This window comes from Abrus precatorius, unplaced genomic scaffold (genome assembly GCF_003935025.1).
Source record: "Abrus precatorius isolate BTA unplaced genomic scaffold, Abrus_2018 Scaffold5, whole genome shotgun sequence".
Taxonomy (NCBI): domain Eukaryota; kingdom Viridiplantae; phylum Streptophyta; class Magnoliopsida; order Fabales; family Fabaceae; genus Abrus; species Abrus precatorius.
Window position 1 is genome coordinate 16,246,559 of NW_020874395.1, and position 24,845 is coordinate 16,271,403.

At 31.0% G+C, this 24,845-nt stretch overlaps 1 protein-coding gene across 2 annotated transcripts; it reads left to right on the plus strand.

Moving 5' to 3' along the window:
- The first annotated feature begins 18,488 nt into the window (after positions 1–18,488).
- Positions 18,489–24,252, plus strand: LOC113867070 (protein unc-13 homolog). Of its 2 annotated transcripts, none has more exons than XM_027502032.1 (5): positions 18,489–19,262; positions 20,725–21,591; positions 21,951–22,406; positions 22,622–22,811; positions 22,902–24,252. In XM_027502032.1, exons 1-5 carry the CDS (start codon positions 18,828–18,830, stop codon positions 23,834–23,836), a joined length of 2,883 nt encoding a protein of 960 aa, XP_027357833.1. In that variant the 5' UTR covers positions 18,489–18,827; the 3' UTR covers positions 23,837–24,252. The 2 variants fall into 2 exon arrangements, with proteins under 2 accessions (XP_027357833.1, XP_027357832.1); XM_027502031.1 differs by having other exon boundaries at positions 18,589–19,262; positions 20,725–21,609; positions 21,978–22,406; positions 22,902–24,118.
- The last annotated feature ends 593 nt before the right edge of the window (positions 24,253–24,845 follow it).

Genomic DNA, 24,845 nt, shown 5'->3' on the forward strand with positions numbered 1-24,845 from the left:
AGAGTTCCATCTGGATGTATTTCTGAGGGTATCACCGAAGGCTGAGTGTTGACCTTAGTGACAGGATCTACTTTTCTTTCCAAAGAAGGGAAATTTTCATCATACTTGGTGAACATCATGCAGGGAATAGGAGTTGCATCCTCTTTAAGAGGTGTACTGAAAGAATTGCACAATCCTGGTGGAGGAGGCCATGTGATCAAATCTGGATCACAAGGAGGTTTGGACAATAGTCCTTCTTTTCTCAGAATCTCCAAAGCCTCATCATAGATAGGCAAAGGTTTTCTTTCATTTCTGATCCCTACCCATGGAGTAAATCCAGGGTCTCTTCTCCTAGGCTTAGGAGGAGGTTTGCAAGGTTTCTTTTTCTTCCTTCTTTGAATCTCTTCATCATCATCATCTGATTCTTCATCAGAAGTATCACCAGTATGCATCCAGCAATCACAATCAGGATCACACATAGAAGGATCAACATCCCACATGAAGTGTCCATCAAATTTATCAGAATAGATAGAGGATCCATCAGATTTGAAGCTGTATACTGGGATTTTATGTTCTTTCCCAACAGGGATGACCATAAGTGATTGGAAACAGTCAGAGGAAGGTTTAGGTTCTTCTTCAGGCTTTTTGAATATGGTTCTAACACCACCATCAATAGATCTTCTGAACGTGGCTTCAAAAGATTGGATGGGTTTGTTGTTTTGCCTGATCTTCTCATAGTTAGTCGTCCACTCAAATCGAATTAGCTTGAGAAGTTCTGCCCTGGGGATCTGTCTAGGAACTTAGATGATAGAAGGAACATCATCCTCACTTCTATTGGCTATGACAAACAGACTATCATTTGCTGTCCCTAAAAGGGGTAAATCATGAGCATGATTTTGTAGTCTGTAGATCATTTGATGATGAAGGGTTGCTGTAATAGCTTCTTCGATCTGTTCAGCTCCAGTAAGCTGAATCTGGACTTTGAGTCGGGTTGGAAGAGTTTTATCTCTTAAAGAGACATTATAGTTTGGAAAAATGGTGAGAACCACACTTCCAGCATGGAGGGTGGTTAATAGTGTTGCGATGACGGCATGTTCATAATGAATATAGGTGGAATCAAGAAGAGTGATTCTGGCAGTAACTTGAAGATTCTTCCTACCATGGAGTGATAGGACTAATCTTATTGCACCAAAATGTAGAGCAGAGTATCCCTCAGTCTTCCAATGATCTATGAAAGTTTTAGGGATTTCCAGGTTAATATACCTTTCTTCCTTTGTAGCAGGTATCTGACACTGGTCCATTCTGGTAGATTGAACATACTCTTTAATGGGAGATTGCTTTCTAAGGATCAAAGCATTGACCTTGTTTGTCCAGGATTTATGTCTCCTGAAAACATTATAAGGGCTTAGAAGTGGAGCTATGGATTCCTGAATTTGAGCACCTTCAGGAACATAGGTGTATTCTATCAGGTTTTCGATTTTATCAGAAGCAGTTCTGATACAGTCTTTAGGTAATGAAATGGGAGAGTTTACAAGGAGAGGTGAAATTTCAGAAGAAGTGTCTGTAGGTGTATTCATGGTGTTGTGGTAACTCTTACTGACTTTATTTGTAATGACTATCACACTTATCCCCTCTTTCAACAGAGACTTTAGGCTCTGAATAAATACAGGCACCTACCGGAGAAACTGTAAATCAGAAGTACCAGAAGTTAAGTCCTCTGATGAAGAATTTACAAACATCACTGAGATGCTGATAGTTTCTTTCTGGGTTATGATATAAGAGGCTCCCGGCCAGTGATGGTATATATATATAAAATGGAAGAGACTGTTAAGAATTAAAAAAAAAAAAAACTCACTTTGATGATGATCACTACTAAGAGACTCAAAATATCAGCTGGGGTACCTTCAGTGCAAAATAAGAATGTCCAAATGTTGTGTGTATATGTCAATTATTTAGTACCATCTGAAAGAAACTTTTTGTGAGGTCCCTAATTTTAACATAGATAACATGTCTTTCGTTGAATTAAATAAGTGGATAAAGTATTCCACTATATGCATTCAATGCAAAAGAGAGAATAGCATCTGTTACTTTTTCGGGTAAAACTTTGATCAATTTTCATCTACCACTCCCCGCATTAAATAGAATTATAATTTATTATTTGAAGGTCCATTGGTAGAATATTTGTGCCAATATAAAGAGTGTTAATATGACATGTTTAAATCTAAAATTTCAATAGAATTGATGAAAACTTATTTTTGGATTTTTCCTTGTAACTTCAATTATCTTTTAGGGGCGCACTAGACAAATTTATCAAGAACCTCATATATGCAAAGTTATTAAACAGTACCATTAGTGTTCATTCCCTTTCCTCTAAGGCAACATTATTGGGAGGAAACTCAAGGGTAGGTGGACTCAGTTACAAATTGTGACTTTTGTTTCAATAATTGAGCACTAGCCTTGACCCATTTCTATGCAGGAAAATATATCTTATATCATTAAAATGAAACATATTTTGATGTCATCTTTTATTGCGATGAGTATTTTTAAAGTATATGTACATAAAATAATAAAAACAATTATATGTAATATCAATTTTAAAATATGTAAATAACAAAACTGTTTCTAATACATGTTGAACTTGCGATTGCTTTCCCCACCAAGGGAACTCATTTCTAAATATCTATCAGTATGTAAGTCAAACTTGATGACCCCATTACATAGCTGTAAGATGTGAAACGAAAAGGGTCCATTGTTTCGCTTACCTTCCTTTGTCTTCTAACTAGAAAAGAGATAGTTAGTTTTGTTTACGTGGCTGGCAATGGGAAATTAAACCTTAATTAAACTAACAAAGAGTCTGATTTCAATTAAATTATTACTTAATGGTCCAATTATCCAGAAACTTAGTAGTAAGATTTTGGGTGGATATGCATTTTGTGACTATCTTATATCCTCCTTGCTGCTTTCTTAGCGTATCTAAGAAGAACTAACCATCCAATCAAATTACTACGTACAACACTATTAAGCTTCGTTTTATGGGCCATACACGTGCATCCGTGTGAAAACAAGAGTGATGGTTACCCTTTGTGTTGCCCAAATTATATTAAAATGTTTCGCTAAACTTCATCGTTGCAGTGGGTCAAACAGTAATTAATTACATCGTGGGAGCATTTTGACCTAAATTAGATTTATATAAACATATATTTTACTATGATGAACTCAGCTTAGAAACCCTAAATCCAAACTCAATCTCAAATTCGAGTAAACAAAAAGGATTGTGTTAAATTTTAAATAATCAACGTAAAATTTATTAAAATATTTGAGTCAATGATAATGTTATTATTTAATTTTTAACCGAGTTCAGGTAGTATTATGTGATTCATATAATCAATTTTATTTAAATAAGATAAATATTAGTTGTTGTAAAGGTTGTCTTGGATCCAAAAGTTGACTGATGAAAGAATTATTTGGGAATTACAATAGTTAAGACTCAGTCCGATTTTTGTGCCATAGGGTTTCACAAATACTACTAATGTTTTCATTTTACTCCTGATCCAATGGTTAACCTACTACTACTATGAAACAAGCACCATCTTATCAGTTGGCCTAGCTAGTTTTGGGCACAAACTTTTATGTGAAAGGGATCACTGTGTATCCCACATAAAGCCTCACTTCTTTTTCAAATGTTTTAGTTTCACATTTGTCTGTAATGGACAATGGATTCTGATGACGTGATTAGTACCATGAAATTCTCTAACCTGGGTTTGCCACAGAAAGTACAAAAATACTATCAATTTAAATGGACCACTATCCTTGTGATTGCGCATTCAATAACGCACCTAATTAAACATATTTTAGTACTGATTCCAAATCATGTTTAGACTTAACTTTAGGACCAAACCATTGTGAATATGGCGAGACACGATTCCTGGAGGCTGATGAACCACTAGGATTCCATGGTCACGTGCCAAGGCAGATGTTTGCTTCAATTACCAACAAAACCATAAATCATTATCTGGTGCAACAGATCACAGACTGGCTGAAAGTATTAAGATATTAATTAGTAACCCTTACTAATGTTTAACTAAAAGTTAACTAATAATTTGTGTCTCAACATAGAATCTGATGAATTAAGCATCTGCCTCCAAATCCCAATGAATAAGGAAAAACATAAAAAATATTTTTCCCCATTAGATTTTATTCTTGTAGTATTCGATTCTTATTAATAATTAAGCATCAACCTTACAATTAATATTGCCTTTGCTGAAATAAGTACTAGACTACTGGCTAGTGGGAGTGGTAAATATTTGGCGCGATTCGTCTATATAGCATATCTGATCTCTAGAAATCTTAGACAAGTGAAAAAAAATGTGTCACAGACACAATAATAGGACATGGAAATAAGATATTTCAGTGTGAAATTATTTGTGGCAATTATATATATAATATAGTAATATACACACACATACACATGGTTCGTATCATGTAGTGAACCCCAAAAGGTAGTTGAGGTGATTTGATGGTAATTGGAGTCCCTATAGGCCCAGGAACCATGTCTCTCAAAAATTGTTGTCTATTAAGATGGGTATGCAATCTTATTTCCATAGGACAAGTCTTGTACCACAACGGGCGAATCAGATTTTGGGCCCTCATATGACAAATAAGACAATGAGACAACTATGATAAGTGATAATTCTAGATTTTCATGGAAATTTCTTCTAATTTCAGTGTCAGATGATAATTGTATGAATCTGAAGATTCTCTGGATATAAAATATTGTTTTATGTATAAACAATGGATGTATAAAATGTATAATAAGCCAGCTATAAATTTGATGAGAAGCCTAAGCTAAAGGAAGATGAAGTATAATTAATTGGGATCGTTTTGTTTAGTGTTTAGTTTCTAATTATGTGTAATAATAGAAGGTTTATTATCTTCTTCTGAGTGAAATGAAATGTAGCATGATAAATTTTCGTACTAACACCTGGGAGAGTGATTTATTAATTTGCCTAAATAAATGGATCACTGTGTTAGTTGGAAATTAATTGCTAACTACAAAAATGGAAGTATCAAATTAATGCAAGACTTTTGTTTAGATCTTCGTTCCACAACGGCCTTCTTTAATTTTTCAGCTGCTTCTTTTGATTGTAAGGCAGTATTAACATGAAATAAGTCTTTGTCCGTCTCAGTTTCAGTGTGGTCCAAAATGTTTAGTTATGACTTCCAGCTCTTAAAAGTGGACTCATTCAAAGCACTTGTCTCGTCAACTTCCAGCATAACTAGTCAATTTCAATGGATTGAGAATCTTGGTGAATTGAAACAATAATTTCCCAAAACTGAAATATTAACCCTTTTAGGATCTTATTACATGTTTTAAATTAAGTAGAATAATATGCTTAATGTGATTTAATTACATGACTTTTTTTATTTAATTAGCTAGTTTTTTGTATTAGATTCTTATTATGCGTTTATTCATAATAGCTGGTGTTCTCTTTAAGAATTGAGCTTTAATTAAAAAAAGTTATTTAAAGTGCAATATATGAAATAAGTGAATAAAGAAACTAAAAAGAAAAAAAAATTATTATGAAAGTCAACATGAATAAGTAAAAATTAGGATTTTGATAATCACAATTTTTAGAGTTGAGAATATTAAGAGTCTCGTTCCAGAAAATAAATGTTATCTACCAAATAGACAAATCTTTTAAGTTAAATTCCATTTTTAAAATAATACAAGTATTTAATAAAAAAAAATATCAATAAGAATAAGAATAATTAATATGATTTAAAAAATCATAGATAAATAAATAAAATATTTTTTCTGAATAGGAAAATAAAAATAAACGTATAACAGTATATTATTGAGCATCTAGGGACAATAATTTGTGAGATAATGCAAAAGTAATTAATGAATGAAGTGCCTTTAATTTATATAGGCAAGTTGTTGGGTACAAACCAGTAGCTACTGAAAGCATGGTTGCTGCGTAATTGTCGAGACCAATTGAGTTATTCAATTTTATTTGCTTTTATTAATTTGAACACTTTACTCAATAGATTCCACCTTCAACAGTCAGCATATGCCACATATTGAAAGCACCAAAATATATTTTCTAATAACAAGGTGAAAGTCCAGCTACAACTAATATATAATTTAATGTCATTCATTGGAGCTAAATGTTAATTAGTAAGTACTCAATCTTTAATCACAAAAAGTCTGAATTATTAATCTTGTTTTTTCTTATCTATTTTAGGTTAATAATCTATTTTTATTTATCTATTCAATTGTAAATTTAAAGTAATATTAATTATATTTTTTTATTATATTTCTATGTTAATTATAAAGTAATAATATAATGTTCTGTTATTAAAGAGAAGCAACATAAAATAGATAAAAATTTAATAAAAATTTAAAAACGATGTTATAAAAAATATTAATTATATTATTAGTATGTATATTTCGTATCTAAGTAAATGCATTTAAGCAAAAAGCTTAGGCACAAATTATGATATACTTATTTTCTACAATTATGCTTGTATACATAATTTAATTAAAAATTTATTTAATAATTTTTTAAATAATTAATTATACTATAAATTGAACTATAAAATTTTTTAAGATAATTTAAAATAAGTTAACATAATTTAATATGATAGGTTAAACTAATAAATATATTAAATTAAATTATAAATTTTTTATAAAATATTCATAAACTTTTCTAAACTAACTTTATTCAATTAGTCAGCACTATCCACGTATAATGCAAGAAAACATACTAAATAAACAATGAATAAACGCATAATTTGGTTACTAAGAAAATTATGTGTTATTTTAATTTTTTAAAATAATAAAATTGTGAAGTAATTAATAATTTAGTAAGATGAACTCATTAATAAAATGACTGTTTAAAAGTTTAATATTTAATATTATTTTAAAATTTTTAATGAACAAATAAATAATAATTATTTTTAAAAAAAGTATACACTTATTGCTGAGAGAAAATAATGCTGATATCTGTGTGTGTGTGTTTCTGGTTTGTAGCTCAGCAAGGAATTTATGTTTTAGAATATTCTATTTTCTGTCCTCCATGTATGCTTTTCAAAAGTAATATATTAGTTTTAATTGTAAGTTTCCTTATTCAGTATAGTTTCTCTGTATATTATTAGAAAGAATGTCTGCGTTTAGCACAGATTTGTTCATTCTATATTGGATAACTGTAGGTAAATTAATGTGCAAAAATGTTTACTAAGTAAATATCTAAAGAATATGTTGAGAAATAAAAGTTTATTAATATTGAACTGTATGATAAAATAAATGAAATGTGCATTGACAAAGTTTATTGGAAAAATTTGTATCATAATCTAAGAAATTTTATCATGGTAAACAATAAAAAAAAATTAATTATTTGGTAACTTTATTATTGAAAATGAAATAGATTTAAGATAGCTATGTCAAGGAGTTCATTAAACACGTTATTGTCCTCAAAGAATGACTATATATATTTGCTTCAAATGACTTCATTGATTTGCTTTTGAACCACTGAATTTTGTCACCAACAATGTCTTATAAGATCTTTAAGATTATTTTACGAAGTCAATGTTTTTGTGTTGATATCTCATTGCAAATAGTGATATATATATTTGGATATCATTGGATAAATAAGCTAGATAAACATTTAATTAAAAAATTTGTATCACATAAGAACTTATGTAATAAAGTTAACAGTGAACAAAAACTTTAGAAAACACTGTTAATGATTCTTTTTAATTATTTGAGAAATAAAAACACATTTTTTCTTCAGTTTGAAATTTAAACTTTTCTTGCCTCTAAAACAAATTAGAAGATTAGAGTGATAGCTAATAAAGTCGTTGTTGTTTTCTGGCTTTTAAAAAGTACTAATTATTTTAGTTCACTTTACATGCTAGCTCCACGAGGTAATAAGAAGATTTAGACCTTTTTTCCTATCCTTAATTATGCTTCTATGAAGAGCTTCTGGATGAGTTTTTCAATTCCAATGTGTGCTCTGTCTTGCATTAAGCATTAGCAAGATTAATTGAGTTGACTTTAAGATCTTTAACCTTGCAACTCAAACGGGTAAAAATGATTTTGGCAGCTATGCACAAACTTGCCTTCACCATATAATAAGAAAGTGGGTCCATTCTTTTTATAATCCCAGTCAATCTCAATATGGCAACTTATTGACAATCCAATATGCTCAAATGATTGAAAACACAAAGTAAAAGTTATTCATTTGCTTTTTGTTACTTTTCGGCATGTTTTCAGGAAAATCTAGGTGCAGTACATGAGATGTTTACAGTATTATCGTTTGATTAAAATTGAAATTTTACTTTAATAATTTTGTAAAATAAAAGTCAGCTGTTGAGATGATAAAGTAGAATTTTAATTGAAGAATAATATTTAAGCATGTTAAATGAAAATCAACTTATTTAAGGTTTCGAATTGCAATATTCTGTTTTCTCAGAATTTGGTGTAATTATTTTTTTCTTATTATTTTCTAACTCTTTCTTCATTATCTTTTACATTCTAGTTTGATATATATTTTTATTTTACTACATGCTCGTCTCTCATTCTTGTCAAATAGAGAAAGAAAGAAAGAAAAAGGTGGGGTATTGGAAGGGGTTTAGTCATTTAAATTTGAAGCTAGAAACTTCATAAATTTTAGAATCCAAGTTTCTGATGAATGTTTAGAGTATAAAGTGATCATTATTATATAGTAGTTAATATTATCATTACAAATTTTATATAATATCAACTAAAAACTATATGATTTGATTGTACATAATTTTTCTTTCCTTTTCTTTTCTTTTCTTTTCATGAGATGAAATGAGTACGATCGTTTGGGATTCAATTCATCATTTCTTGTCTTATATAAATCTCCTTTAAATAAATATCACATATAATAATTGGTTCGATTTACTTGAACAGTTCTTCTAATTAAACAATTTTTTGTTCTATATATATACACACACTGCTGAGAAAAGTTTTTGTAATGACAGATTGGTAGACATTATACATATCTCATGAAAAACGATGCACTACAGTACCATATTTTGTGGTTTACAACAAGCAGTTTTGATTACATGTCCATATCTATATTGGCATCAGAATTTAGATGCTTCATTGTGTTTTGTCCCTTATGAAAGTGGGCCAAGAGTAAAGTGGGTCTTATTCTGCATTGATGAGATTTAAAGTCAATAATCTAAAGATTAAAATTGATTTAAATAAGAGTTTGTATTATAAAATAATATTAATTCAATATACTTATGATTGATTTTATGTTGCTATTTGAATTGATGCATATAATATTGAAAAAAATCAAATATAATTACTAGTAATTCACCCTACTTATAACTTGTCTAAGTTTAATGATATGTACCTTATTCACATATATATTATAGGACCCTACTCATTTTATAAACTTTATAACATATGGTACCTAAATATTATTCACCTCTTTCCTTTATCCCTTTTACTTTGAGATGTTTCGAGAATGTGTTTTACCTTTGATTCACCTCCCTTTGAATTTCTTACTTGCTTCATTTTTTTCAAAAAAGGAAACATCATATGTCATCCCACTATAAACCCTGTGTTCATGCAAATGATTAGAGTAATTAATCTTCTTTCTTGCGAGCTATTTTATCAACTTGCTTCTTGTTCGTTTAGATTTTGTCACGATAGCATAAGGTGGCATGCATACGATGCACCCTCTTTGGCTATGACTATAGAATATGCAGGTTTTGCTGCGTGGCAAGATGATACAGTTATGAGAATAAAGAATGAAATAAAAGATAGGGTTATAATTGTCAATAAAAATCAAGTAATGATACTACTGCAAATTTATGATCAAACGTTTTTATTTGTTTCCAATTTTTACGAGATAAATATTAATCAGTGCTCTTAATATACTGATTTAAAATAAATTTAAAAAAATTATTTTTGTTAGAAAATATAACTAATAAACCTTTTTAATGATTTTAATTCTTTAACTACTGTTCAAAAGATATAATTATAAATCTTAATTATCTAACTTTTTAACTACTTCAATTTTTTTTCAATAATTAAAGTTTACAAATACTTAAATTATATTAATATTCATTTTTTATTACTTTTCTTTTTATTTTATATATTAAATCATCTATGTATTTATCACTTCTCTTAATTTTTTTACATCTTTCCAGTGACACATTTCAGAACTGGCTCAAACACTATCGTAATTGCCCAAAATATTGATATATGTTTACGAACTTCAAACTGTACGTGACAAAATGTTTTGTTCTATGAATCCAAGACTTACACGAAGCGTTTGGATACCCTCTACAATGCAGACTGAGACACTGAGATAATGAGAACACAATCCGTGTACTATATTTAGAAGTAAGAATTAATGTAATATATTGTATTTTGTAACGTGTTTAAATATAAAAATTATAAAAATAATTTATGTAATTTTTAAAAATTATAAGAGATATTTTTATCCTTAAAAATTTATTTTATGTGTCTCTAGAATTGAGACACTAATATCTCTTTTTTTAGAAGATACACTAATATCTTTTGAAATTGTGTTTTGTATGTCTTTTATATTTCTGTCTTTCCAACAAAATATTAGTCAACATGATATGCGTATTTTTGTCCTACTATCTCTGTCTCTAAACTAAATACTAAGTAAGTATCAAATTATGACTCACTTTTAAAAAATTTTATATTTGAATAATTAATTTTTTAAAAATCTGAACACCATTATACAAAATAATTAATAAAATTTACTGTACACAAATTAAAAAAATGGTTTGGAAAATACCTAAGCAATCGAAACAATAACCACAGCACACCGCCACCATGTCTGCCGGCCGACACCGGCACTCTATCTTTTCTTTGACAAAAGCGACAGTGCTAAAAGCAACAAATTAAAACAAAATCAAAGCCATTTATGATTACTCTTTACATGATTGCTTTTAAACGAAACATTTGACTCCAAACTTGTCTCGCTATTTGAATAACTTGATGAAGAAAAGAGAGAGACATGCACATGCAAAGCAATGCAAGGAAAGTGAGAGACAACACGTGTCATTCACATTGGGCTTTTAACCTCATCAGAGAAAGGCCACGCCGTCGCCGGTGGAACCGTGCAGGTCCAAATAGACATAACGATGATATTTTTAGTAAATTCTCCTAATTACTTTAAAAAAATATTAAATATAATTGTAAATATTTATTTCAACTTAACTTATAATTTTAAGAAATTTTATTTGACTTAAAATGAATATAGTTATGCTAAATATTTTTTTTAAAAAAATTGTCACTAATAATAATCATTCAGCTTAAGCATAATTGATTTCAATAAAAAATTTATATCTAAAAAATATTAAATATATTTTATATTTTTAAAGTAATAAATATACATACTTTTTTATTAAAAAAATATTTTATAAAAAAAGGTGTTTGTGACGGAGTGTTGATGGGGTGAGGGAGCGTTTTGGCAATGGTGACAGTGACCAATCAGCAGTGGCTGTCGGCAGTGTAAGCGTCACAGCATGTGCTCTCACTCTCATTTACTGAAAAAGTTGCAACCCATCACCACCGCCCCTTACTACCCACACTTTCATATAATGAAAAACGTGTATGATAATTAAGTTATATGCATGAAAATTTATTAGTATTAGTATGTAAATAGCTGGTAATTAATATATCAAGACTAATTTACAATTTAAAAGATAAATTTTATTGTTGAAATAACACAATTTAAGAGATAAGTTCTTGTGCATTATTGTGTATGGATTACAAAGTAATAGCTGATTTATCAAAAATATATTTATCGATCCTATATATGTCCGTATTTTTAAATTTTGTGAAATTTTAAGAGAATAAAAAAATTAAAATTATCAAAATATGAATAATAATTAATTCATGTAAAATAATAATAATAAAAGAAATAAAAATTAAAAGGGCATAAGAACATGAGGCAGAAAGAAAATCTTAGCTAAGATTCAAGTTAGAATTTCTGGTTGGGAATGGTCAACGTTCAACGCTCTTTCTTCTTTCTTCTTTCTTCTACTTTACAGCGTATGGTATGGTATGGTATCACTGTCTCACTACCCTTTTACGGATGCTACGGACACTGTTCTTCTTCACACTTCTCTTCTCATTCTTTTCTTAATTTTCTTTTCAGCTTTTGCGGCTGATTCAGATACATACAATATAATTGGTTTATTGGACCCCATTAATTGCCTAAACTTGTAGATTTTGTTGGGCCTAATGGACTGTAACTTGCTGTTGACAGTTCAGACCAAAAACATATATATCTCAATTATTTAGTCAATCTTGGAAAAAAAAAAAACTTTTAGCCAATAATTTTGGTTGAGTTTTTTTTTTTAAGTAGGTTCATAAGTGGTGATTTAAGTTTAACTATTTTTGTATAAAAATAATGTTTCTTTGATGATAAAAATTACACTAAATTATGAGAATGTTTTTGCTTATACTTTTTTATTTATTTATTTTAAATGATGAAGGAAACAAGTATTACTTTTGTTGTTGGACAAAAAAATCATAAATTTGAAGTAAAATAAACTTTACCTATAAATTGTCGAACACATTGGCACAATTTCCTAATAGCTTTAGTCTAAAAACCTCAAACTTTATTCTGTAAGTCAACTTGGTAGTAAATGGTTGGGAAAATTAAACTTAAAAAAAGATTAAGAACAAAGAATGTAAAGGAAATGTAAATTGTATAGATATGTAAAAGGTGAGGCATACTAGATATGGATAGTTTTGTAAGATATTTGAAAGATCTAATTAATATTAAGTAAACTAAACAAACAAATAAATTTGTCTTAGTTACCTTATAAGATAAATTATCCTATTTTAAGTGGACTAGTGAAATTAAGATATTGTATTAAAAATTAATTCATGTATGATGGAATTATTTATTACACGAGATAATTCAGACGAACCTAAATCTTATAAAATTGGCATACAATTACTCATTAAAAGTGCTTTTTACTTGTGTTTCCCTTATTCTATCCCAAAACTTGAGAAATTCAATCACAAAAAAAGAAATATAGTGCCACATCATTGGAATAACCTACACTTTGCACGAGATTTAGCTCGCACAATACATATGGCATTTGCATAATATCTAAACTTTGCTTGAGTTATTAATACATGGCTCTTACGTGACCACATACAACATGTAAAATGATTGAATGAATGAGAACAAAATGTATGAAAAGAAAATTAGACCAAAATAATCTTCTAAAGATTGACAAAAAATGATGATGCCTGTGTGGGAATTGGGAAGTGGCTGTCACCAAGGAACCATATTGTTTTCTAAAGTCGATATCATGTTTCTCCTATTATGCAATTTCTATCCTTCTAGAGAGGGGGAAAAAAAATACAATATGCACGAAAATAAAATCTTTTATGAAAAAAAGAAAAGAAGAAGAAGAAGCAAAATATGCTTTGAAAAGCTAGTTTTTCACCCCATGAAGATTAGTCCTCTTTCTGAAAATTACACTATTTTGGGTATTGGAATAAGTGGTTGCTTAATGCTTGTGATTCCTCATATTCATTTTCACTTTGTTATTTGGGTTGTGGCATCTTTTATATATGCTTTGTCGCCTAGTTTTGCACTTGCATTATTTTATTCTTGATTTGGCCATAGTCGTAGTGTAAAGTTTTTCCATTTTAAGATGACAATGATGGTTGGAGGCCACTTTTAACTATTTGAATTGCATCAACCAGAAACGTTATTGATGGTCATTTTCTTAGCCCAAGCACAACATTATTAATCAGGGTCACACTACATCAAGTGCTCAAACCCCATCACTTTCTTTTCTTTCTTTTATCATAACATTTTGGCAAGAAAAATTAGACCTAACATAGCCCGGGATTAAATCAGTGAATAAAGGCCAACCTGTCACACATATACATCCAAAAATGAAAAAAGAAAGAACGAAGGACAATTCTTACAAATAAAAAGCGATTTAGAAGTGCACGAGTGAAAATGAATGATGCTTATAATTTTTAAATCATAGTAATATCCGATAGTTATTACTATGATTTAAAAATTATTCATCTAATTTTCTCCTATTGAACAATTTTAGTGTTACATATGATCGAGAAAATTATTTTTAAGTCAAAACCTAACAATTATTTCTTTTTCTTTAAAAGAAAGAAATTTATATTACTTTTAAGAAATGACAAATATAGAAAAATAGTTACATATACACTTATTTTTATAATGATACTCTAGTGTGGTCCCATCATAGAGTTTAATAAACCTCATGATGTTGTATCAATATTTCAAGGGAAAAGGGAGAGAGGAATGAATGAAGGAAGGAAGGAAGGAAGGAAGGAGAAGTGCAATTTGAAATCAAACTCTTTTCACTAACTTGGTTCTTAAATGTACACAAATTTTATTTAAGAAAAAAAAATTGGTATAGAAATTAAGAATTTGACTATATAATCAGATACTAATTAACCTTACAAATTATTGAGGAAAAGAGCAACATGTACAGCTACTGGTGGCATCTCAGTGTCAAGTTTGTTGGGTTGAAAGCAATGGGAGCCTTTGTACGTATATCTTTGCTTTAGGAATAGGATTGTACCCACTTTATCATAATTGAAATATCATATCATGTAATATATATATATATATATATATATATATATATTATCATCATGTTATTACAAGAGTTGTCACTATTGTAAAATTCTTGACACGTTTTAGCCAATTGAATTTGAGACACCATCATCGGTCTTTGTAAATTTTTGCTACATAAGTTAGATGTGTTTGTTTGAAGTATTGTTTTTGATATCTTAACATACTCATTTGCAAATCTATTAGTAAGATTTATGAACATGTGGCAGCAAATAATGGAATGGTGTCGGTAGAGCAAGAGTAAAGGGTCAAATTTCCCTTTTATCACAAACATTTTGGTATTCCACGTGCTCGAATTCTTGTGTTTTTCTTTGTTTAATTGAACTTGGACAAATATTCGGAGAAAGACCACGTTGTGCTTGCATGACCACTAAGTAGTGCTTCTCTTATTTTATCGTTTTATATTCGCCTTTTAAAGAATACATTATGATTTATGCATCACTTTTTTTTATGAGAGAAAGACATAATTAATTTCACACTTGTTTGATTATTAAATCGTCAATTTAACACTCGATCATGCAAAATTCTCAAGAAAGTCAAAAGACAAAGCATTTGGTACTCTTCCAAATCAAAATTAGATATATATATTTTCTATATAAGAACACGTATTAAGGTGGAAAAACGGATAATTTTACGCAACAAATTACAGGTTTTAAATATTTAGCTACGAACAAAGGATTCTGTAAGGAAGAAGTTGGACTGAGAATCACAAAACCATTTTTAAGTATAATTATTGAATTAGAAATAATTCTTTAATTTCCATGCATAAACACTCGTTTTAGATGGGGTTATATACTCTAAAATGATGGTCACATATAAAATTTACACTCTTTAAATATATGTTTTAAAAATAAATTAATCATATTCATCTTTTTCATATGTTTTTGACAAAAAAAAATTTCTCAGAAATAAACAGCTCGCAAAAATGTACTAGATCCATTATTTGTTTGTGTTTTAGGCAGTATATTCAAATTTTGGTCTGAAATGGCATAAAAACACTTTTATGTTGTTCTTTTGTGCTAAAATAACACATAAAAAATGTAACGAAATTAAAATTCACCCATTAGAAATAGAAATTTACCCATTTATCACGTTTCTATATGATATGCACGAACTTCTCATAAGCTTTTTCCTTATGTTGTATAGAAGTGCACCGTTGTCATCTATCTACAAAAAGATGTTGGCCCAATAGCGTTTCAAGAACACAATTGCAACTTCAGGCCCAAATGATGTTGGCCCAATAGAAAGGCTAAAGAGTTGCCACTTTTGTTCAAAGAAAAAAAGGCCCTGAGCCTGTTGAAAAAAATATACAACTCATCATTGTTAAGAACAACTTGGGCTATACCATGAAGATTTAATATATTGAGAAATAAAATTATCGACAAAAGGATGAAGTTCTGCAAAAAATTGGTAGTTTTCTTGGCCACATCAATCTCAGATTATTTGATAGCATTGGCAAAAGATCACGACGACTAGCAGATGCATGAAGATCACCAGAGGGAGTAAATTTAATAAATTTTAATTAATAAAGTATGCTGGAGAATGTATTATTAACCCTCTTTATGAAAAAATAGGTTTAGAAGATGGTAAGAAAGTTAAAGATAAAGTTGATAAAGAAAAAAGATGATAAGAAGAATGAATCTTTGAGGGTAGACAAAGATTTTGAAAAAATTAAATACATTTTGTTAAGTGTGCAAACTAATTAAGAATTAAGTATACCCAATGATATAATAATAAAATAATTAGTATTATCTTAAATTTGAAGAAAATTAAAACGTGATTATAAACGATTAGAGATAATTGACTATTAACTATTGTAAATTTTATATAGCCTTGTTGAAAGGATAATAGACCTAAAATTTTTATTGCAAAATACCTAAAATTTATTCGGTAACAAAGAATATATATTACAAATAATGTGTCAAAAATGTTAGTGGCATTGCTTTTTTAACAAATTTAGTCGTATTGCATTATATACAAACACACATTAATGGTACATCTTTTAACTTTACAAATTCTGAATGTATAAATATTTAAAAAATATTTTTTCTTATAGATTTAAATTAAAAAATTATTTAATGTTGTTGATTAAGATAATTTTTGTTTTACACTCTATTTTTTATGTGGAAAGATAAAAGGATGGAGTGAATAATAAATAAATATGATAATTGATACGATGTAATTAAAAAGTGAAGTAAAATAGAAATAAAAAAGCTACAAAATATATAAATATCATTGTTAAATTGACTATGTACTTAAGCATTCAACAAACTAATTCCTTTTATTAGGTTGACTGCATTTTAAAACCACTAAATGATATGTATTAATTGTTCAGTTTATAGATTTTTTAAATGATATTATTTAGCTACAATTTTTTATTCACTTTATTGCTTAAATACTATTTACTATTTTTGTTTCAAATATACTTATTATATTTAAATTATAAAAAAGCTATATTTTATATTACGTATTTCTAAAATTTAGTTAATGACTATATGATTCATTTCACACAAGCATAATATTATTGACCACCAACATTATTAAAGATACACAAGACATCGTGATTCTTTTATGGTTACACATCTCACACTAAGAATTGCATCACTATCTAAGAACAGGGATAAAACAAAAAAGGATCTTATAAAAAACAACAATGAACATTCTCAAATACACATTCTTGAGCATACATTAACTTGAAACTCAACGAAATCAATAAATAAGTTATTTACAAAGCTAAAACTTACATTGCGAAAATTAATTAATCAATATCCAGCTTGTAGATGGTGATTGGTTTCAAGGTAAATTTGGACATTAATAAAAAAAAATAGATTAAATAAAAAGAACTTAATTAATGTTTTGCGAATAGGTGCAAAGGACCTTTATTGACATAACCAACGCAACTATCAGGAGTTCCTATATGTGTGTGCATATTAAAGTTTGACGTTGATTTTGTTTAGAAAATATACATATGTGATATGAAGTCAAGTGAACTTTTCCCACTTTTTATTTTATTAAAAATGTTAATAATGTATTTTTTTTATACTCTAGTAATGTCTTCTTAACACATTATTCTTTTATATGTACTTTTTTTATCAAATAAAATTTACACCATGTTTATTAAATCTAAAACATTATCCATAAAAATGAGGACAAGCTTCTCTCATTCAGTAACCAAACATGTTGGTACCCCATGATTTAGCTCAGATGCTAGAAGTTTGCTCTTACAATTGAGTCATTTGGGATTATGGGTTTTGGATATCTAATTTTAGGCAGTGATGATGATAAGATCTTGTACATGAATTGACTCAACATTAAACATGTTCTGCATGATTGGGAAGAAAATATAGAACACTGAGATGATTATAAATCTATAATATGATTAAAATAAAAATGAGTGTATAAATTAATGCAGTCAATCTATAAAGACATTGGGCTTTAACCATAATTAAATGAATCCAAAGGATCAATCTTAATTACCCATTACCTGCCTATTTTTCTCTCTTACATTTTTTTTAACTAAAAGAAAAATATTTCAACGAAAACACAAAAGAAAACATTAAGTTAAATTGACATATCTGATAAAAGACGAGCAAAACCAGATTAAAAAAAGAGAACCAACCCCATGTCAATGTCAGAAACCTAGTATACAAAGATTCACTAATATACAACCAAAACAGAACAATAAGAGAAACATGTCACCTCCGCTTATCTAATCATGTCCAGCACATAAACCAATAAATAAAATTATAATAAAAATTCCTCAACCGAAAAGTTGCAATATTAATTTTTTTTAAAATGCTAATATGTTAGCATAGAAAATTGAAAACACCTTTTTTCTTTATCTGATTCTTTTCCTTTGTCCCTACCCTTCCACACACATTACAACCACCGCCAACTCCTTCTCCAACTTCAAACTAAAACCCTCTTTGATCTTTCTTTTGCAAATTTTTCTTTTTTCTCTTTAATAAAAATTTCTGACTCTACCCCACAACGCAGCTATCTTGAAACTTGAAAGTCAAGAAAGAATAACAAACGCAAAAGGCCAACAACACTTTCTCTGACACCCAAGCAGAGAAACCGAATTCCCACTTCACAAACACAAAAAAGGTTCAAACTTGACCCACCCCACATCAAAATAATTCCAATTTCTTATCTGGGTAATCTTCCTTCGATTGAGGAATGTCAATAAGAGCACACGGTGGCTCAAAGAGGCACCAGCAACTGCAAAACGCCATGCCGGTGCACCCAATTGAGGAACTTCCCTCTCCGTTCGGCGACCCGGCTGCGAATTTTTCCGAATCGGAGCTCCGAGAAACGGCCTATGAGATCCTCGTCGGGGCTTGCCGGAGTTCGGGGCCGAAGCCGTTGACGTTCATATCGCAGTCGGAGAGGGGGGATCGGGATCGGACTCCGGCGCCGGCGCCGTCGTTGCACAGGTCGCTGACTTCGACGGCGGCGAGCAAGGTGAAGAAGGCTTTGGGTCTCAAAACGACGTCGTCTAAGGGGAGCAAGCGCGCAACGACGACGGGGGAGTTGGTGAGAGTGCAGATGAAGATATCTGAGCAGAGTGATACCAGAATTAGAAGAGCACTTCTCAGAATTGCTGCTGGCCAGGTTTTACATTTTTGCACTTTTATTAATTAATTACAAAATTTAAAGAGTTATTAAAAATTAAATATTTGGTTTTTGTTTTTAATGTAAGAAATTAGAAAAGGGTGTGCGTGCGTGTTTGGGGGGGGGGGGGGGTTATTTGTTTTCAATTTTTATGTTTGGGACTCACCAATTGATTTTTGGTAAATTTTGTGCCTTACTTTTCCCCTTCAAGGTTTTACAGATGAGTGAATGACATTTTACTTCATTTGACTTCTTTTGACTAAAGGAGTGTGTTAGAATGGGATGGATTGTTCTACTTTACCCCTATAACTAATCATTGTGTGCTTTTTGGTAGCTTCGTAACTTGTGCTAAACTTGATGATTAAAACTTTCGTTGATTGCCTGTTATATAGTGAATACCATTCCATGTAGCATTGCTAAGTAACTTGTTCAATGACATTGCAAAGTGCTTATTGGTAAGTAGTGAATACCATTCAATGTAGCATCTTTCGATATATGTTGTGAGAATGGACAAGATGCACTGATATTGCTTGCAAGGTCTTGCACCTAATCACACTTGCTCCCAATGCGGAGGATTATACTAGGAAATCAGTAATGATGATCAAAGAGATTATGTGTGAATTGACACCAGTCATGAGGAACAAATGGTGATGTATTATTTCTTTTAATCATCTGGTATTGCACAAGCTGCAAGCTAACAACGGTTTGTTGTTGGGTTAGGAAGAATATTCCATCCAATGTTAATGGATTCGGTTACACAGAAGAGCTGAATGGGATGGAGTGTAATTTATGCAATATCAAGGGACATTAATGTAACTTACTATGCTGTAATATTGAAATTATTCAATATAAACATTATTGGGCCAGCATGGTTTCAGTCCATAGTTATTGAATGGGCCCAATTCAATCCATATGTGATTGGGCTGGACTATTTTTGGCCCTATGTCTACTTAATTGATACATCTGATACTTAATGAATGTGATCATGGTTTCAAATTGGTGATGGCAATATTGTGGTGGCATAATATTAGGTTGATATCCACTCAGCTGCAGTTTTTTTGTTTCAAAAAAAGAATTTAATAATTGTGAAGTTGAAAAATTTTGCGGCTGCAGTCCATGTTGCAGTGGCTGCAACACCTACAGTTGTAGTGATCAAACCATAATGCAATTACTAATGCAACCCCAACTACAATTTAAAACTATATAAAGACAGAGACAAGAAGCAATGAACATCATCTATCGTTGGTTGTATATAGTATTATTGTTTAGAATTGAGCATCTGTATTTCACTTTTGTTTATTACTTGTTTGTTGTAAGTGGGATGTATTTCCTGCCAGAAAAGGTTGAATTTCACTTTCTAAGTAGTTATGATTGAAACGTTGTTAACCAACTTGACATTTCAACGCATGCATTATTGTTCCTTAAATCTGTTTAATCACTAATGATAGCGTTCATGAAATAGCTTGGAAGACGCATGGAGTCGGTGGTTCTTCCACTGGAGCTGATACAACTGTTCAGGAGCTCAGATTTTCCCAGTCAACCAGAGTATGAGGCTTGGTTGAGGAGAAATTTGAAGGTTCTTGAGGCAGGGCTTCTCTTCTATCCTCACCTTCCGATAGATAAGACAGACACTTCTGCACAGCGCCTCCGGCGCATAATTCGTGGAGCCCTTGAAAAACCCATGGATATTGGAAAGAACAGTGAATCAATGCAAACCTTCCGGAGTGTTGTTATGTCTCTTGCATATAGATCATCTGATGGGTCTGTTTCTGAGACATGCCACTGGGCTGATGGGTATCCACTGAACCTCTGGATCTACCAAACTCTTTTAGAAGCTTGTTTTGATATTAATGCTGAATCTTCTGTGATTGAAGAGGTCGATGAGGTCTTAGAGCTCATTAAGAAGACCTGGGTTATGCTTGGAATTAATGATATGTTGCATAATATTTGTTTCTCATGGGTCTTATTTCATCGTTATGTGGTCACTGGCCAAGTGGACTATGATCTACTGTTTGCATCAAGTAATCTCCTAGCCGAAGTTGAGAAAGATAATGAGGCCACAAAAGATCCTTTATACTCAAGAATTTTGAGCTCCACTTTGAGTTCGGTACTAAGCTGGGCAGAGAAAAGGCTCCTTGCGTATCATGATACTTTCCATAGTGGTAATATTGAATCATTGGAAAGCATTGTTTCTGTTGCTGCATTATCAGCAAAGATATTAGATGAAGATATCTCTCATGAGTATAATTGGAAGAAGAAAGAAGCTGACGCAGCTTACTCTAGCGTTGATAATTATATTAGATCATCATTGCGTGCTGTTTTCACTCAGGCAAGTTCTACCATTCAAGCTTCCTAAATATGAATACTCTCTTTCAGATGGCGCACACATGATAAATTATGACATATTTGTATGTGGTATACTACTATGGTACTTGAGTTTTCCTTTATGTTTAGATATTTGCTATTAACTCTTTCATGCATTACTGGAGCATAAAACTCATGTCAACCACTTCTTTAATGCGCAAGGATAATATATAAAGCTAAAACTTCTTTCTGGTCCTGCTTTGCTTTATGCGTCAACATTCTCATATTGGGTTTTCTCATTTGAATACTTCATTTTATGAAGCTAATTACCTAATTTTGGTGCTGTCAGCTTGTCTTAACTCTTTTTAATCTCCTTTAAGGCAGAAATTGGAGAAACTGGACCCAAGCAAGCATCCATCTAGAAAACAGAATAAAGCCTTTCCCATTCTTTCTGTCCTTGCTCGAGATATAACCGAACTGGCTTTTAACGAGAAAGCAATATTTAGTCCCAAACTGAAGAGATGGCATCCTCATGCCGCAGGTGTTGCCGTTGCTACCCTTCATGTTTGTTATGGAAATGAGTTGAAGAAGTATGTTAAGAGTATTAATGAGTTGACACCCGATGCTATAGAAGTTCTGATGGCTGCCGACAGATTGGAGAAAGATCTGGTGCAGATAGCAGTGGAAGATTCTGTTGACAGTGAAGATGGTGGAAAATCCATTATAAGGGAGATGCAACCTTATGAGGCTGAAGCTGTAATTGCTAGTCTGGTTAAGTCATGGATAGAGATCAGAGTGGATAGACTGAGAGAATGGGTTGACAGAAATTTGAATCAAGAGGTATGCCAAATCTCGATGCCCATAAATTTATAATCTAATCAAGTTGACATAGTATTTTTTTATTAAACAAATATTTTATATTTATTTTTTATTTTTTACAAGGTTTTTTTATAAGATATTGAGATACTACCATTGTTATTACTACAAACGATCATGGTTGTTTGCTAATTTAAAAGATTTAATATAATTCTAACTTCACCATCCTCTCAATATAGGTATGGAATCCACAGGCAAATAAAGAGGGCTTTGCTCCTTCTGCCGTGGAAGTTCTACGGATCATAGATGACACTCTGGAGGCTTTCTTTCTATTGCCTATACCCATGCATGTAGTTTTGTTACCTGAGTTGATGTATGGTCTTGACAAATCTCTCCAACAATACATCTTGAAGGCCAAATCTGGCTGTGGTATATGTTTACTGCATAGCATTTTTCTCTTACCAAACTGAATTTGTCAATCTCTATGTGACCGGGTTTTCTCTTTTTTATGATTCGCAGGGAACAGTAATACTTTCATCCCAGCTATGCCTGTGTTGACTAGGTGTTCAACAAAATCAAAGTTTAATGGTGTATTTCGGAAAAAAGAAAAGTCACAAATGATTCAGAGGAGGAAAGCCCATGTGGGAACCACAAATGGTGATAACTCGATTGATATACCCCAGATGTGTGTTCGCGTCAATACTATGCAACGAATTCGAATGGAGGTAGGGGTTTTGGAAAAGAGGATAGTTGCCAATCTCAGCAGTTCTAAATCTGCCTACGAGGATGATATAGCAAATGGGGCAAGCTTGAAGTTCAAGCTTTCTGCATCTGCTGCTGTGGAAGGTATCCATCAACTCTGCGAGTGTATAGCATACAAAATCATTTTCCACAATCTATGTCATGTTCTTTCGGATGGCCTCTATGTTGGAGAAGTTTCATCCACCAGGATTGAGTCTTTCATTCAGGAGCTTGAGCAATACTTGGAGGTTATATCATCAACAGTGCACGATAAAGTTAGAACACGTGTGATTGTTGAAGTAATGCAAGCTTCTTTTGAAGGGTTCTTGTTGGTCTTGTTAGCTGGAGGTCCGTCTCGTGCATTCTCTCGGCAAGATTCTGTTATTGTAGAGGAAGATTTCAAGTTTCTGACCGACTTATTCTGGTCCAATGGAGATGGGTTGCCACCTGAATTGATAGAAAAGCATTCTGCCACTGTCAGAAGTGTACTTCCTTTGTTTCATGCGGATACTGATCACATAATTCAGCAATTCAATCAACTTACTGTGGACATGTATGGTTCTACAGCCAAATCCCGGCTTCCATTACCTCCTACAGCTGATCAATGGAGCCCAAGAGAACCAAACACACTTCTGAGAGTTTTGTGTTATAGGAATGATGAAGCGGCTGCCAAGTTTCTTAAGAAGAATTACAACTTGCCCAAGAAGGTCTAACAGTTGATAAGTAACTCCTCTGATATGCTACGCCTTCCCATCTCATAAGTTTTTATTGGGTCATTTTTTGTGTTTTGATTCTACGGCTGGTTTCTGAGGACATGTTTTAGGTAGGTGGGATGTATTATACCCTTGCCGATTAACCTTAGGAAATATGGTGCTTTTTCATCAATAATGCCCGATAGTATACTTTGTACAGGTGTGATTCTTCGGCTTGCTAATTTGTTCGCTTATTTTCAGCTCGTGTCAAAATGCAATTACTAATAGCATGTTAATACAGAGAAATATTCAAAATTAGTTATTATTTGTTTTATAATTTCACGATGAATGGTCTATTTAATTGTTAGCACTGTCATTCTGTCCCCACAAACTACTTGAGCTTGATCTTGTAAAAGAAATGAAATTATTTATTTGTGCAACTTTGTTAATCTTATGGAACCACTTGAATAAATAATCCATTTAAAGGCTAAGTAGTTTATTCTATTTACAGCGTGAAAAACCAATTATATATGCAGAAATGTTAAAAATATGCAAGTAATAAATTATTATTATTTTCAAAAAAGTTGCTCTAAATTACCATGAATATTCCTCAGGTAGACAGCTAATGATATCCTACGGTAGAGAACTCGATATCGTTTGGCCTGATTTCTTTAGAATTTATTTATTTTAAGTCAAATAAGACCCTTAAATTAAAAATTTTGTATTCTAACTGTTTACACATTAGTTATTTTTTTAAGTTAAAATATTTAAATAATGTTTGATTTGACATAAAAAAATTAAACCTCCAAGTACTTGAAAATAACTTTTTGAAAAAAAAATTATAAACTTTAGAGTTATTTAAATAAAAATTAAAAAACCTTTCAAAAGTTTTTCTAAAACCATTTATTTGATCCAATTTCTTAGTTAAAGTTAGACGCATACAAGAAGTTAAATCAAACACTCGTTCTCAAAATGCCCTCCACAAAATAACAAAGGCACCCCATACAAGGGCAGAAAGTGCTTAAGCCTT